We start from the raw sequence: 17,017 nt of genomic DNA, 5'->3' as shown, positions 1-17,017 counted from the left end.
CAGGCTGGTGTGCAGTGGTGTGATCATAGCTTACCGCAGCCTCAATCTCCTGGGCTCACGTAATCCTCCCACCTCGGCCTCCTGAGTAGCTGGGACTACAGGTGCATGCCACCACATCCGGCTAGTTTTTTTATTTTTTGTGGAGATGGCATCTCATTATGCTGCCCAGGCTGGTCTTGAATTCCTGAGCTCAAGAGATCCTCCTGCCTCACTCAGCCTCTCAAAGTGCTGTGATTACAGGCGTGAGCCACTGCGCCTGGCCTATTCCCCTTTCATGATTTATCTTCCTCTATTGAACTTTCATCCTGTAAGACACTAAGATATTCTGCCCATTTAAGTTATTTCTGTCTATCTCTCCCCACTAGGATGTAAGCTTCAGGAGGGCAGGTGTCAATTCTGTCTATAACTGCTGTATCCCCAGCATCTAGAACAGAGCCTGGCACATAGTAGGTGCTCAAGAAATGTCTGTGGAGTAAATCTACCTTTTCTCTTATTTTTATTTTTGTTTTTTTTTTGAGACCAGGTCTTGTGCTGTCACCAAGGCTGGAGTGCAGTGGCGCAATCCTCGCTCACTGCAGCCTCTAACTCCTGGGCTCAAGCCTCCCACCTCAGCCTCTTGAGTACCTGAGACTACAGGCATGCACCACCTCACCCAGTTAATTTTTTGTTTGGCCTCAAACTCCTGTCCTCAAGCAATCCTCCTGCCTCGGCCTTCCAAAGTGTTGGGATTATAGGCATGAGCCACCATGCCTGGCCAAATCTACCATTATTAATAGGGTTCAAGTTCTGTCATGGGCATCAGAGCTGGGAGGTCCCTTAGAAGCACCCAGTTCATTGCTCTTGTTTTTACAGACTGGGGCCCAGAGAAGAGCACGACTTGCCCAGGGGGAACAGTCTGCACTCTCCCCCTCCCCAGGGTCCTGGCTTCTGTGTGCATCCCTCTGTGTTCCTGATTGGGCTGGGACTCCCCAGAGTGGACCTGCAAATGCCTAGGGCCAGGGTGTCCCTGTGCCAGCCCCTGTATCAGTACCTGGTTCTTCAGCAGCCCATCCTCGTAGTACCAGATGCAGCTACCTCCAGCTCGGGGGTCGGCGACCACCACACGGCCTGCTTTCATGTCCTCCACATGGTCCGGCACTGCCAGGAATCCCCCCAGTGCTGCATTCCAGAGGCGGAAATAAACCCGGCGCTGGTGGCAGAAAGAGGCTGAGAGTCAGGGGTGCCGGGGAGGGATGACCTGGGCCCCCAGTACCCTCAACTCTGGACTCTCCAGTATCAGGCTCCCAAGCCCTCCTTCCTGTCCCCAAACCTTCCTTGACTCTATTTCTAAGTCACTGCTTCTTTACACACACATACGGAGAGCACATGTATCTCTCTCTCTCTCTCTCACACACACACACACACAGTTCCATGGTCATAGAGGTACCCACAGATGTGTGCAGAGGGACAAACTGACAGATACACCTCTGGTACACATGATGGCACAGAAGTTCACAGAAGACACAAACACATGGATACATGCAGACATCCAACTCACATGTTCTAACCACAGATCCATGCAGTCTACTCCATACCAGGCAGTTCTGCTTGCTAAAAGCGTGGATGTGTGTGGGCATACAGATGTGCACACACACTTACAGAAAGAAATGCACACACACCTGTGTTGAAGAGGGTTCCTGACGGGATGGACACTGGACTGTCAGACATCAGACATGGCTCTGCCATAAATCAGCTGGAGCTCTTAGATGGTAGCAAAAGTAATAATAGTAATAACAATAATCACAGCTAACGTTTGTTGAGAGCTGACTCACTCAAGCACTGTTCTAATAATGTTTTACCTACATTATCTTCAATCCTCAAAACTGACCCATGACACGTGTTATCCTCATTTTAAAGATGAGGAAACGAAGGTCTAAGGAGGTACAGTACTTGCCCAAGATTGCAGAGCAAATCCGTGTCCACTTCTCTGGGCCTTTATTTCCCCATCTGTAAAATGTGAGGGGTGGAGATAATCTCCAAGATTTCTCCCAGCAATGATGTTATGAGTCTTGAATACAAGAACTACACAAATATCCTTATACAAAGATACACACACTGTCAATGGTGTCACAAGTACAAGCATGCGCAGTCATAAATGCAATCCTGGCTGGGCGCGGAGGCTCACGCCTGTAATCCCAGCACTTTGGGAGGCCGAGGCGGGTGGATCACCTGAGGTCAGGAGTTCGAGGTCAGCCTGGCCAACATGGCAAAACCCTGTCTGTACCAAAAATACAAAAAAATTAGCCAGGTGTGGTGGCACACGCCTGTAATCACAGCTACTCGGGAGGCTGAGGCAGGAGAATCGCTTGAACCCGGGAGATGAAGGTTGCAGTGAGCCGAGATCACACCACTGCACTCCAGCCTGGGTGACAGAGTAGGACTCCATCTCAAAAATAAATTAATTAATAAAAATTAAAAAAATGAATGCACTCCCACAGATACACACACACACACACACACACACACACACACACACACACACAGGTCATCACCAGAGCACACAGATGCATGGACACAAATAACCTGATGAGCACAGAAATACCCTCAGATGGGAACATGCATGCACACACACGTACACACAGAGCCCATGGCCTTACCATTTATCTGCACATGTGCATTAATGATACTGATGTTCAGACATGCAGGCACGGACATACAGAAACACATATGCAGGCAGTGCTTCCCCAAGTGAGGTATGCTTACTACCAGTGGGTGGTCCATGAGATCACTTTCAGTCCTATGTGACTAAACTATTTTTTTTTTTTGAGACAGGGTCTCGCTCTGTCACCCACGCTGGAGTGCCAGTGGAGCCATCATGGCTCACTGTAGCCTCAAACTCCTGGGCTCAGGTGATGCTCCCGAGTAGCTGGGACTATAGCACAAGCCATCACACCTAGCTCATTTCTTTTGTATTTTTTGTAGAGATGGGGTCTCGCCATGTTGCCCAGGCTGGTCTCGAACTCCTGGGCTCAAGCAACCCTCCCTCCTCGGCCTCCCAAAGTGATGAAATTACAGGCGTGAGCCACCGCACCCAGCCTATAAACTCATTTTTGAAAAACTAATGGCAATGTATTTATTACATCTATTAAGAAAAAAAATCAGGCTGGGCATGGTGGCTCATACCTGTAAACCCAGCACTTTGGGAGGCTGAGACGGGCGGATCATGAGGTCAGGAGATCGAGACCATCCTGGCTAACATGGTGAAACCCCATCTCTACTAAAAATACAAAAAAATTAGCCGGGCATGGTGGCGGGTGCCTGTAGTCCCAGCTACTCAGGAGGCTGAGGCAGGAGAATGGCATGAACCCGGGAGGCGGAGCTTGCAGTGAGCCGAGATCATGCCACTGCACTCCTGCCTGGGCGACAGAGCAAGAAGACTCTGTCTCAAAAAAAAAAAAAAGAAAGAAAAAGAAAATCATATGTACACATCAAACTCATGACTTTATGGATATTATTCCTTAGGACAAGGATAAAGTAAAAAAAAAATGTGATTTTTTAATTTTTCCTCTTCTGGGGATATTGTCTAGAGGCACTGAGAATGTTCCAGCGTTTGACATATTGTCATAGGCTTTCCTACGGTACAGCCTCTAACAAAACTAGGCTGTCCTGAGCCCCTGGTAATAGAATTGTTGACCTCTATACCTACAAAGTTGGGAAAGCACCAAAATCTGCATGTGGCGTGTGCCCAGGCAGACTTCAAGGGGTTCATGCTGTGAGGTCTAAAGTTCTTATGAGATTGTCCAAAACAAAAAACATGTCAGGAGGGCCTATGGTGGTTCCAGGTATGCTAAATGTGTTTGTGGCAGGATCAAGCCTGCTTTCCTTATGCAGCAGCTAAAAATCCTTATGAAAGTGTTGAAGGCACAAGCACAGACTCAGAAAGCTAAATAAAAACTGGGCTGGGGCTGGGCACAGTGGTTCATGCCTGTAATCCCAACACTTTGGGAGGCCAAGGTGGGCAGATCACATGAGGTCAGGAGTTCAAGACCAGCCTGGCCAACATGATGAAACCCCATCTCTACTAAAAATACAAAAATTAGCTAGGCGCAGTGGCTCATGCCTGTAATCCCAGCACTCTGGGAGGCCGAAGTGGGCAGATCACAAGTCAGGCGTTCGAGACCAACCTGGCCAATTACAGTGAAACCTCGTCTCTACTAAAAATACAAAAAATTAGCCGGGTGTGGTGGCAGGCACCTGTAATCCCAGCTACTTGGGAGTCTGACGCAGGAGAATTGCTTGAACCCAGGGGGCAGAGGTTGCAGTGAGCCGAGATCACACCATTGCACTTCAGCCCAGGTGACAGTGCGAGATTCCGTCTCAAAAAACAAAACAAAAAAAACCCCCAAAAATTAGCCAGATGTGGTGGCACATACTTGTAATCCCAGCTACTTTGGAGGATGAGGTAGGAGAATCACTTGAATCTGGGAAGCGGAGGTTGCAGTGAGCCGAGATCGTGCCATTGCACTCCAACCTGGGCAACAAGAGCAAAACTCCACCTCAAAAAAAAAAAAAAAAAGGGCTGGGCATGGTGGCTCACGTCTGTAATCCCAGCACTTTGGGAGGCCGAGGCAGGTGGATCACTTGAGGTCAGGAATTGGAGACCAGCCTGGCCAACATGGTGAAACCCTGTCTCTACTAAAAATACAAAAATTAGCTGAGCGTGGTAGCACATGCCTGTGGTCCCAGTTACTTGGGAGGCTGAGGCACAAGAAGCACTTAAACCCGGGAGGTGGAGGCTGCAGTGAGCCAGGATGTTGCCACTGCGCTCCAGCCTTTGTGACAGAGCAAGACTCTGTCACACACACACAAAAAGAAACAGAAAGAGAAAAAAAAGCTTTTTTTAAGAAATAAAAATTAAAAGACTTTTAAAGAGAGTAATCTAGAGAAAAATATTAAGTAGACAATGGCTCAAGAGGAATGACGATGTGGCAAAAGTTGTGACAAAAGTACACAAATGCTGTGTTTGGGAAACACACAGCTAGACACTCATCCAGAAAGGCCGCCCAGACACGCTCAGCCCCAGACACGCTCAGCTCCAGCCACGCTACCCACCTGCTTGATGGGGTAGAGGGAGCCCACCCTCTGGGTGCCGCTGTAGGTCAGCCAGTTGGTGATCTCGCAGCTTCCCACCAGCCACTGGCGGCCCCGGAAGTCACTGTGTTCACATAGCACCCAACTGGGCCCAGCAGGTGTCAGGGACACATAGAAGAGCACAGACACACAGACAGACAGACAGGTGGAGGAGGAGACACAGACGTCAAAACATTCTCCACCTCCTCTTCTCCCATGCAGGGATTCCTCTGCCTGGAATAGGGTTCCCAGGGCGGAGAGGGAGGCTGGGAAGTAGATTTGGGGTTTTCAGGGTAAAGTAGGATCCTGAGAAGCCCACCAAGCTGGGGTCTAAGCCCTGAGAGCCAGTGACCCTTCTCAGTCTGCACGTCTCCCTCCTTCCTGGCTTGGAGGGGAGTGGGGGAAAAGTGGGGAGGGGAAAGAGGCCAGAGACCCCCAGGATCTCCGTCTTGCCATGACTCATCCCCACCAGCAGCTGCCGCACCCATGCCTCCCCTCAGCACTCACATGCCCCCCTTGATCCGCACGGACAGCACATGGTTGTTGAAGCCCTCGGCTTGCAGGCTCCGCACCTCCTTGCTGAGCTCGATCTCCTTCCCCTCGAAGCACTCGAGTCCATACAGGAAAATGGAAGGCTCTGAAAAGTGCTGGGGCCCAGGAGACAGAAGAGGGTGAGGCTCTGAGAGCCCAAGTCCCAGACGCAGCCCCACAATCCCAGACATCCCGACTCCCAGATCTGGATGTCAGGCCTTCTTCCCTCCTGAGCTCAGTTCTGCAGGGCCACTGATTCTTGGACGCTGCCAGCCGAGTGCTCCCGATTCTCAGAGGCAGTAAGCGCTAGGCTGGGTCCCCAGTTTCCCCCTCAAACCTCCTCTCCAGTAAATAGCACTTCTCAGAACTAACCTGGCACTCTGAGCCAGGATGGAAACCTGGGGCTTATTCTAGGCCTTTTTTTTTTTTTTTTTTTTTTTTGAGACAGAGTCTCACTCTTGTCACCCAGGCTGCAGTACAGTGGCGCGATATTGGCTCACTGCAACCTCTGCCTCCCAGGTTCAAACAATTCTTCTGCCTCAGCCTCCTGAGTAGCTGGGATTACAGGCACGCACCACCATGCCCGGCTAATTTTTGTACTTTTAGTACAGACAGGGTTTCGCCATGTTAGTCTGGCTGGTCTCAAACTCCTGGCCTCAGGCGATCTGCCTCCTTGGCCTGCCAAAGTGCTGGGATTACAGGGATGAGCCACCATGCCCAGCCTAGATTTTTTTTTTTTTTTTTTTTTTTGAGATAGGGTCTTGCTCTGTTGCCCAGGCTGGTGTGCAGTGGTGTAATCACGGCTCACTGTAGCCTCGACTTCCTGGGCTAAAGCAATCCTCCCACCTCAGCCTCTTGAGTATATGAGACTACAGGCACATGCTACCATGCCCAGCTAATTTTTTGTAGAGACAGGGTCTCACCATGTTGCCCAGGCAGGTCTCAAACTCCTAGGCTCAAGTGATCCTCCTGCCTTAGCCTCCTGAAGTGCTAGAATTTATTTACTTTATTTTTTTGAGATGGAGTCTCACTCTGTCACCCAGGCTGGAGTGCAGTGGTGCAATCTCAGCTCACTGTAACCTCCACTTTTTAAGTTCAAGCAATTCTCCTGCTTCAGCCTCCCAAGAAGCTGGGATTACAGGCACGTGCCATCATGCCCGGCTAATTTTTGTAGAGACGGGGTTTCATCATGTTGGCCAGGATAGTCTCAAACTCCTGACCTCATGATCTGCCCGCCTTGGCTTCCCAAAGTGCTGGAACTACAGGCGTGAGCCAACATGCCCGGCCCAAAGTGCTAGAATTATAGGTACAAGCCACTGCACCTGGCCTCATTCTAGATTTCTCCTTTTCATCTTCATGATAACAATAACAACAATAATAATACTGATAATAATAGCAGCTCACATTCATCAGGGTTTACTACAGGCCATGTTATGCTAAGTGCTTTACCTGATCTCATTATACCTCTTCAACAACCCTATAAGGTAGAAGCTATTATTATCCCCCACTTAATAGGGAGGAAACAGGCTGGAGAGGGTAAATCGCTTGCTCAGGGCCCTAAAGCTGGGCTTCAGAACCAGGTTTATTTGTCGTCAGAGCCCAGCGTGTCATTGCAAGGGACTTGGACCCCAGAACCAGCTGCCTGGGGGAGAGCCTGGCTTTGCCTGTTACCAACTATGTGACCTGGAGCCTGTGGCTTAGTTTCCACATCTGGAAAAGGGAGATAATAATGGTAACACACCTCTTAGCATTGTGGAGGAGATTAAAAGGCTTTAGTATATGTGGCAAGCCTTTTTTTTTTTTTTTTTTTTTTTGAGATGGAGTCTTGTTCTGTCACCCAGGCTGGAGTACAGTGGCGTTATCTGGGCTAACTGCAACCTCTGCCTCCTGGGTTCAAGCGAATCTCCTGTCTCAGCTTCCCAAGTAGCTGGGATTACAGACGTGCACCACCACACCTGGCTAATTTTTGTATTTTTAGTAGAGATGGGGTTTCACCATGTTGGCCAAGCTGGTCTCGAACTCCTCACCTCAGGTGATCCACCCACCTCGGCCTCTCAAAGTGCTGGGATTACAGGCATGAGCCACCACGCCTGGCTGGTGGAAAGCCTTTTAAACACCACCTGGCACATACTATGCACTCAGTAAGCATCACCTGTTCTGACTGGGTACTGCCCCCACTGGCCACACAATCAGTCACCAAGTCCTACAGATGCTAGCCCCTTATTGTGGCCCCGTCACTTCCATCCATCTCTTCCTAGGTGGAAGACATCACAATTCATTCTGGGTCATTGTAGCAGCAACCCCACTGCCTTGCCCCTTCTCATTGGTCTGCGGCTGGCAGGGCCATCTTTCTAGCTGGTCCTGTCACTCCTCCCTGCATGGAACATCACCTTGGCAGCACTGGCCCCTGCCCCACCCAGCCCTGAGTGTTAGTCCCACCATCCCCGCACCACTTCTGTATCTGGATGCAACACTCTCCATGTAATCTTTATGTCTATGGGATCATGGGTTCCTTACAGGCAGGGCTGTGTCTGATTTCTTTCCATGTCCCCAGGTCCTCTCTCAGTGGGTGCTCAATGAAGAGCTAGCAAACTAAACTGGCTTTACAGCCCCAGAGTCAAGGGGACCTGGGGCGGTTCTAAAAACATGAATCAACCCCTGCACCAGCACACAGGTTCTGTGTCCAGAACTCCCACAGCAGCAACTTCTGCTTCCGGGATTGCCTGGAACCAGACATGGAAACTCACCAGGGATACCTTCTGGAGAGAGCCCAGGACTGTGGAGGCGAGGCAGCCCATGGCCGTGAGAGTGGGGAACTCGCCCTCAGAGAGAATGTGCTGGTCACCCTCGAAGTTCGTCTCATCAAACAGGATCCAGCTAGGGAAGGGGAAGAAATGGAGGGTATCTGAGCCTACCTGTCCTTGGCCTGCCCAGGTTCCCCTGAGATACAGAAGAGGGAATGCAGACTTGATCATGATCCCCTGTCCCAGGGGAGGTGGGATGAACAGGCACTACAGCAGCAGGGAATGAGGTCAGACCTAAGAAAAGACTGAATGAAATCATACTGCCCCTATGGAGGGGAATTTGGCAATATTAGGCAAAACTCCATGAGTAATTACTCAGCAATCTCATACCTAGGAATCCATCCCAAGGACACCCTTTGAAAACATGAAATAACACATGCAGGGGGCTATTCATTATGGCACTTCTGCAATAGAAAAGGGGGGAAGCAGCCCAGATGTCCATCAATAGGGGATTGGAGCTGAATAAATTAAGAAAAAGTGGGCTGGGCGAGGTGGCTCACGCCTGTAATCCCAGCACTTTGGGAGGCTGAGGCGGGCAGATCACGAGGTCAGGAGATCGAGACCATCCTGGCTAACACAGTGAAACCCCGTCTCTATTAAAAATGCAAAAGATTAGCCAGGCGTGGTGGCGGGCACCTGTAGTCCCAGCTACTCAGGAGGCTGAGGCAGGAGAATGGCATGAACCCAGGAGGTGGAGCTTACAGTGAGCTGAGATCACGCCACTACACTCCAGCCTGGGCAACAGAGTGAGACTCCGTGTCAAAAAAAAAAAAAGAAAAAGAAAAAGTGGAGTATAATGCAGCAGTTAAGTGGAATGAAAAAGAGCTCTTAAAGGGATATAAAGTGATCTCCAAACAGATGAAAAAAGCAGGCGCATAACAGTGCTTATAGCAAACTTCCTTTAAAAAACTGAGATATAATTCACATGCCATAAAATTCACACTTGTTGTTGTTGTTATTGTTGTTGTTGTCGTTGAGATGGAGTTTCCCTATTGTTGCCCAGGCTGGAGTGCAATGGCGCGATCTCAGCTCACTGTAACCTCCGCCTCCTGGGTTTAAGCAATTCTCCTGCATCAGCCTCCCGAGTAGCTGGGACTACAGGCATGCGCCACCACACCCAGCTAATTTTGTATTTTTAGTAGAGATGGGGTTTCACCATGTTGGCCAGGCTGGTCTCAAGCTCCTAACCTCAAGTGATCCACCCACCTCGGCCTCCCAGAGTGCTGGGATTACAGGCATGAGCCACTGCACCTGGCCAAAATTCACACTTTTAAAGTGTACAATTTAGTGTTTTTTTATTATATTAACCCGGTTATAGTATGTTCCCTTTTATGTAATAAAATGGAGGAGAAGGAAAACAAAATATAAATATTTGGCTTCTATAGTTATATGGAAATTTATGAGTGTATATTTGCTTATATCTTAACAACAACAAAAAAGCCAGTGGATGAATACACCAAACACCAAAAAAAAAAAAAAAAAAAAAGATTTCTAACAGGGGGAGAGAGGGAAAAAGTTGACAGGGACAGAGATGAAAGCTGTTGGCTTTGGAACTGTTATAGGCTGAATGTCTGTGTCCTCCCAAAATCATATGCTAAAGCCATAACCCTCAATGTAATGTTATTCAGAGGTGGGGCCTTTAGGAGGTAATTCGGTTTAGAGGGGGTCATGAGGGTGAGACCCCATGATGGGATTAGTGTCCTTAAAAGAAGAGGAAGAGGCCGGGTGCCATGGCTCATGCCTATAATCCCAACACTTTGGGAGGGCGAGGTGGGCGGATCACCTGAGGTCGGGAGTTCGAGGCCAGCCTGACCAACATGAAGAAACCCCATCTCTACTAAAAATACAAAAATTAGCTGGGTGTGGTGGTTCATGCCTATAATCCCAGGTACTCGAGAGGCTGAGGCAGGAGAGTTGCTTGAACCCAGGAGGCAGAGGTTTCAGTGAGCCGAGATTGCGCCATTGCACTCCAGCCTAGGCAACAAGAGTGAAACTCCACCTCAAAAAAAAAAAAAAAAGAAGAGGAAGAGACAGGAGCTCATACTCTCTCTCTTCACTACATGAGAACACAGCAAGGTGGCCTTCTGCAAGCCAGGAAGAAAGGCCTCACTGTGGAAGTGAAGTGGCCAGCACCTTGATCTTGAATTTCCTAGTCTCCAGAACTGTGAGAGAATAAATTTCTCTTATTTAAACCACACAGACTATGGTATTTTGTGATAGCAGCCTGAGCTAAGGCACCATGTAAATATTTCATGTAATAATTATTATTTTAGAGATAAAATCTCACTCTGTTGCCCAGGCTGGAGTGCAGTAGTGTGATCATAGCTTACTGCAGCCTCCAACTCCTGGGCTCAAACAATCCTCCCATCTCAGCCTCCTGAGTAGGTAGTACTATAGGTGCATGACACCACATCCACCTAATTAAAAATTTTTTTGTCAAGACAGGGTCTCCTTATGTTGCCCAGGTGATTCTTGAACTCCTGGACTCCTGCCTCAGCCTCCCAAAGTGCTGGGATTACAGGCATGAGCCACTGTGCCCAGCTTCATGGTAATTATTCATAGGAAAACAGAACTAGGGCCAGGTGCAGTGGCTCACACCTGTAATCCCAACACTTTGGGAGACCAAGAAGGGAGGACTACTTGAGCCCAGAAGTTTGAAACCAGCCTAAGTAACAAAGTGAGACCCCCATCTCTACAAAAAAGTTAAAAAATTAGCCGGGCGCGGTGGCGTGCACCTATGGTCCCAGCTTCTCAGGAGGCTGAAGTAGGAGAATCCCTTGAGCCCAGGAGGTCAAGGCTGCACTGAGCTGTGTTCACACCACTGCACTCCAGCCTGAATAAGAAAGTGAGACCCTGTCTCAAACAAAAACAAAAACAAATCCAGAAATAGATAAAAATGAAAAATATTCCTTAAAACTGAAAATAAATTAAATTAATGAACCTAATTGTATATTAGGTTGGTGCCATAACCACACACACAAAAGTATTATTTCAAATGTGTATAAGACACAGTAATTTGAACTAATATATAACAAATAGGTTATAGGTGAATATCTTGAGGACAAAAAGAACCACAAGAAGCCAGGCACGGTGGCTCATGCCTGTAATCCCAGCACTTTGGGAGGCCGAGGGGGGCGGATCATGAGGTCAAGAGTTTGAGACCAGCCTGACCAACATCATGAAACCCCATCTCTACTAAAAATACAAAAATTAGCTGGGCGTGGTGGCGGGTGCCTGTAATCCCAGCTACTCGGGAGGCTGAAGCAGGAGAATTGCTTGAACCCGGGAGGCAGAGGTTGCAGTGAGCCGAGACAGTGCCACTGCACTCCAGTCTGGGCGACAGAGCGAGACTCCATCTCAAAAAAACAAACAAAACAAACAAACAAACAAACAAAAAACAGGAAACTCCCAAGAGCATTCAGTGGTTTTTACTATTAGTTGTAATAAGGGCATTATAACTTTGAAACACCTAGCATGCAGATTTTGGTCTCTACCATTTGCCACTAAAAGGAACCAGGGTTCCTTGGCAAATAGCCAATTCTAGATTTGGAGAAAAAAAAAAAAAAAATGTACAAAATGATCCTGGAGCATTATATCAAGAAAGTTATCAAAACTACTGGGGTCGCCGGGCGCAGTGGCTCACGCCTCTAATCCCAGCACTTTGGGAGGCCGAGGTGGGCGGATCACCTGAGGTTGGGAATTCAACACCAGCCTGATCCACATGGAGAAACCCCATCTCTACTAAAAATACAAAATTAGCCGGGCTTGGTGGCCCATGCCTATAATCCCAGCTACTTGGGAAGGCTGAGGCAGGAGAATCGCTTGAACCTGGGAGGCGGAGGTTGCGGTGAGCTGAGATCACGCCACTGCACTCCAGCCTGGGCAACAGAGCAAAACTCTGTCTCAAAACAAAACAAAACAATACCAAAAAAACTACTGGGGTCGGCCAGGCACGGTGGCTCATGCCTGTAATCCCAGCACTTTGGAAGGCCGAGGTGGCGGATAGCTTGAGCCCAGGAGTTTGAGATCAGCCTGGCCAACATGAGGAAACCTGGCCCAAGGACCTTATTTGGATGCTGAGAAAAACAAGTTAATTTCACAAAGGCATTTTTGAGACAATGGGAGAAATCTGAACACGGACTGGGTATTGGGTAATATGAATAAATTGTTATTAATTTTATTAGATGTGATAATGACTTGTAGCTACGTGGGGAAAATGTTCTTTCATATTAGAGACACACGTTGAAGTGTGTACCCATGAAATTTTACGTTGGGTCAGGGATTTAAAATAATCCACCGAAAATTTAAAAGAGCACACGGATAGAGGAAACAAGATTTATCTTTATATTATACAATCTACAGTTTTACATTTTCCATTAAAACCTTATTTTGTTTGTTTTAAAATTGCGCAAGACAGAACAGCTCATCGCAAGGTAGTCAAAGGAAGGAAATCATTTGAAAGACTCTCCTCCTGCAGCCCCGCCTCTGCCCCAGCGCCCCCAGCCCTCCGCCCCTCCACGTTCTCACCTGCCGCCGTGGACCCGGCAGGACTGAGGTCGGAAGGAGGCGGGCAGAGCGGCCTGGTCATCTTCGAAAGAGAAGTGGTCGCCCAGAAAGTCGGGGCGGGAGAAAAGCTGAATCTGGAGGCAGAGAGGGGAGATGAGGGGAAGGAGGGCGATGGAGTGGGGCGAGAACAGCGGGGAGGGGAAAGGTCTGAAATGAGGGGAGAGACGTGAGCCCAGCGGCTCCCTGCGGAGTCCCTGCCTTACCTTTGAGACGAAGTGCAGATCGTGCTCCCCGACCTGAAGGTAGGGATCGAATCGAGAATTAGGGAGGGTGCCGGCCCCTAGCCTTGTCATCTCTAGGTTTCAGTACTGCCCACCCCGCGGCCGCGCCCTCGGCCCCGCCCCCTTCTAAGGCCCCGCCCCAAGCGCCCAGGCAGGTCCTCCAGCCCGCTACCTCTGCGTGGGGGCGGGGCGCACCCGAACTCCAGGTCCCGCCACCGGGGAGGCCCCGCCCCCCGCGGCCGGCACGCACCTGTAGGACCGGCTGCAGCGAGGCGAGGGTGCTGTTGCCAGCGCCCCAGTCCTCGCAGTTACGGTACACGCCCTTCTCCAGCACGTACTGTTCCCCGGAGAAGCCCACCTCCTGGTAGGCCACCCACCTGCACGAAGGGCGGGGCGCGGGTCAGCTGGGACGGAGCCTGCACCTCCCCTGGAACCGCCCCCGGCTCGCCCGGGCCCGCCCCGCTCCCGGAGCCCGGGTCACTTACACGCCGCTGAGCACGTGGATGGCCTGTGTGCTGGGGCCGTGTTGCACCAGCTCCACATCCGGCAATGCCTTGCTCACCTCCACGCCGTGCCCCTCGAAGTCCATGGCCTCAAATAGCACGACGGCCGGGTCCCCGAAGTCCTGGGTCCCCAGGGACAGTCAGGTCTCTCCCGCCCACAAACCGAAACCCCTGGGAGTGCCCAGACCCCAGGGTCACAGCCCACCCGAGGAATTAGGGGTGAGGCTGTCAGTACGACCTGGAGAAGAGCAGCAGGGGAAGAGAGGCTAGACCTCTGGGAACACTTACAGGGAGAACACGGAGAGGGGGTACAAATTCTTCCCTCCACAAACTGTACTGGGTGAGGTCTGGCTGTGGCCAGAGGCAGAGGGATGGGCCAATTGCCTTTGCTTACCGTCCGGATGACCCGGAGGGAGGTCAGCAACTCGTCATAGCCTCCCCAGTGTGACCAGTCTGGGTATTCCCCCTCCTCCAGCAGATACTGGTGGCCCCGGAAGCCCTCCTTCTCGTAGCCCACCCAGCTGGGAAAAGCAGGAGGACAGACAGGCAGGTTCAGTCATAGGAGGCCCATGGATGAATGAGACAGCTGTCCCCACCCCTACGCAGCCCAGGTCACTCCCCACTCCCAAGGGTAAAGGCCAGAGGTGATGAAATAGAAGGAAGGGTCCTGAGTTCTCACCAGCCTCCGAGAACTCTCAGGGACCCCACAGAGGCCAGGTGGGGGCTCTGGCTGTCCTCTGGCTGCTGAAGGTTGTAGATGTCTCGGCTCACTTCCCAGCTGTGGCCCTGAAAGCCTGGGGCCTCATACACCACAGCCTGGGGGAAAGGGGCTGTCAGGAGTCATCTGGACCCAAACACACCCAGCCAGCTCAGGAATGGCTCTGTCCAGCATCAGGCCAATGTGGCACCCCCCAGCCCTCCCACCTCCTTGCTGAACTCCATCCCCTTACCCAATTCCTATCTCTACTCTGACCTCTGACCTTCTTACACATCAAAAGCCAGTTCCCAGTGAGCCCATCAGGTCCCATCCCCCCAGACCGTGCTTCTGGCCCCCAGTGCCCTCCTCTCTGGATTTCCTGTCCAGACCACGATAACCAAACACCTGCACCCCGCCACCAAAGGCCCTCTTTGGCTCTTAAGCCCAGACTCTTACCCTGGGCTCCCCTGGCTTCTCCACACTTGGGCAGCCCTGCAGAGGAGACAGAGCTGAGACACCAGCCCAGAGATGGGAAAGACAGATGGGGCTGCGGATCTAGGATTTTCCTGATCCTGAGAACCCCAACCCCATGTCTTCCCTTTTCCCCTACCTCTTAGGTTAATCCTCCCTCTCCTCCCACTCCCATTCCCAATAGAAGCTCCCAGGAAGCAGTCTCCAAGGGGTGCTGTTTTACACTTCATCCCCCATCCCTTCCCACAGACTGCAGGACCAGCTACTTGGAACCAGGGGCAGAGCCTAGACCTCCTGGCCTGTGGGTGTGCCCTGTTCTTTACCAATCTCATGGGCTTCAGGGAGCCCACGCTGGGGTCCGATGTGCCCCAGGCCTCTGAGGTGGGGTACTCTCCAGGTTCCAGGATGTAGGGAGTGTCTTCGAATAATGGTTTGGGGTACAGTAGCCACCTAGGGGAAAGCAGAGAGGCTGCTGCACCCTAGCAGAGAGACTTCAAGGGACACAGATTGGGAGGGAAGGTTTAGAGTGGAAAAGGAGGTTTTTTGGGGAGGTTCCCATCAGTCTCGTATAATCTCTTGCAGTAGCCACATTGGTCTCCCTTCCTCTGGCTTTGCCTTCTCTAATTTCACACAGCAGCTGGAGCATTTTTCTCTAGCATGCATGGAAAACTGCTTCAATAACCCCAGTAGTTCCCTGTTAGCCTCACAATAAAGCCTGGCTATGCAAAGAGGCTCTGCAGTCTGGCCTCTTCCTTCTCCCTGGGCCTCAGTTCTTCCCACTTGTTGCTTATGCCAGCTACACTGAAAATTTGAAGCTTAGCTGTCTCCTCTCTGGGCCTTTGCATGTGCTATTCCCTCTGCCAGATATACTCTTTTCCCCATTTATTCAATTGACAAATATTTAGAAGCATCTGCTCTGTGCCAGACCCTGCTACAGGCATCAGGGATACAGTAGTGAACAAGCATACACAATCTCTGCCCTCATGGAGCTTAGATTCTTGGCCAACTCATCCCAGCATGGTGTCTCCTCCTCCAGGAAGGTTTCTCTGACTTCCACACTCTGCCTCTCATGGTATGGTGTTTTTCTGTGCTCCCTCACCCCAAAACACTGAATTGCTATTGTCTGCTTACTTGCCTGTCCCCACCAGTGGACTGAGCACTCCTGAAGGCAGGAACTGTGTTCTGTCACCTCTGTGTCCCCAGCACCCAGCACAGTGAATGTCAAATGAGGGGATTCTAGAATAGACCAGACTCACAGTCCTGCAGAGACGGTGGCAGATGCCACCTGCAGGGGCTTCTCCAGACCCTGGGAATTCTTCAAGGCCTCTGTTAGCTTCACTTGCTCCCCCTTGAGGCCCTCCTCAGAGAAGAGGCTGATTTCCGGGGTGCTGTAGTCCTGTGGAAGGAGGGGGAAAATTAAATATAGATAAACAGCCAGGCATGGTGGCTCACGCCTGTAATCCCAGCACTTTGGGAGGCCGAGGCGGGCAGATCACCTGAGGTCAGCAGTTTGAGACCAGCTGACCAACATGGAGAAACCCAGTCTCTACTAAAAATACAAAATTAGCTGGGCATGCCCGTAATCCCAGCTACTCGGGAGCCTGAGGCAGGAGAATTGCTTGAACCTGGGAGGCAGAGGTTGCGGTGAGCCGAGATCACGCCATTGCACTCCAGCCTGGGCAATAAGAGTGAAACTCCGTCTCAAAACAAAAAAAAAAAAAGAAAGAAAAGATATATAAATAGCCCCCCGTGGACAACACCCCGCTTCCCCAAGTCCATTTAGCCAAGGCTCCAAATAGCTTCTGAGAAAACCTTTGTAGCCATTCCCCCAGAGACCAGGAAAGTGACTAGGGTGGTCTTTGCAAGGTCAGCCAGCCAAGCCTGAGACCAAAGCCTGTGCTGGTCCCTTGCTGAACCTTTGGGACCTGGGACAGAAGTTCCCGGGAGAACCTGCAAAGTGCCAGGCCCATAGCCTTGCCTCTGGGTAGCCTGACTTCCAGCCTGGTGGGAGGATGGGCAAGATGGACAGCCACTTCCTGAGTTCCAACTTTGACTCCTTCTTTAGGTACGGTTCCTGCCTCTGTCCAGACTGGCTTTGCCTGCACGTCATCCCAG

The 17,017-nt window shown here is 50.7% G+C and overlaps 1 protein-coding gene and 1 pseudogene across 2 annotated transcripts in view; one reads left to right on the top strand and one right to left on the bottom strand.

Annotated features, from left to right (window-relative positions):
- The window catches only part of CRYBG2 (crystallin beta-gamma domain containing 2), a 29,098-nt gene that overhangs the window by 1,270 nt on the left and 10,811 nt on the right, over positions 1–17,017 (bottom strand). For both annotated transcript variants that reach the window (XM_016956837.4, XM_054664226.1), the window contains 13 exons: positions 16,159–16,298; positions 15,226–15,352; positions 14,888–14,923; positions 14,414–14,550; positions 14,129–14,255; positions 13,717–13,856; positions 13,482–13,608; positions 13,214–13,246; positions 12,972–13,084; positions 8,388–8,517; positions 5,617–5,756; positions 5,092–5,215; positions 1,031–1,189 (listed from right to left, as the gene is read on the bottom strand). In XM_016956837.4, the coding sequence (XP_016812326.3) occupies positions 1,031–1,189; positions 5,092–5,215; positions 5,617–5,756; positions 8,388–8,517; positions 12,972–13,084; positions 13,214–13,246; positions 13,482–13,608; positions 13,717–13,856; positions 14,129–14,255; positions 14,414–14,550; positions 14,888–14,923; positions 15,226–15,352; positions 16,159–16,298 (1,533 nt within the window). The remainder of the gene's footprint in view (positions 1–1,030; positions 1,190–5,091; positions 5,216–5,616; positions 5,757–8,387; positions 8,518–12,971; positions 13,085–13,213; positions 13,247–13,481; positions 13,609–13,716; positions 13,857–14,128; positions 14,256–14,413; positions 14,551–14,887; positions 14,924–15,225; positions 15,353–16,158; positions 16,299–17,017) is intronic.
- Positions 3,492–3,930, top strand: LOC107975599 (large ribosomal subunit protein eL34-like; annotated as a pseudogene).

This window comes from Pan troglodytes, chromosome 1, assembly GCF_028858775.2.
Source record: "Pan troglodytes isolate AG18354 chromosome 1, NHGRI_mPanTro3-v2.0_pri, whole genome shotgun sequence".
NCBI lineage: Eukaryota > Metazoa > Chordata > Mammalia > Primates > Hominidae > Pan > Pan troglodytes.
Note: the sequence above shows the minus strand (reverse complement) of the source record. Positions and strands in the feature narration are given on the sequence as shown.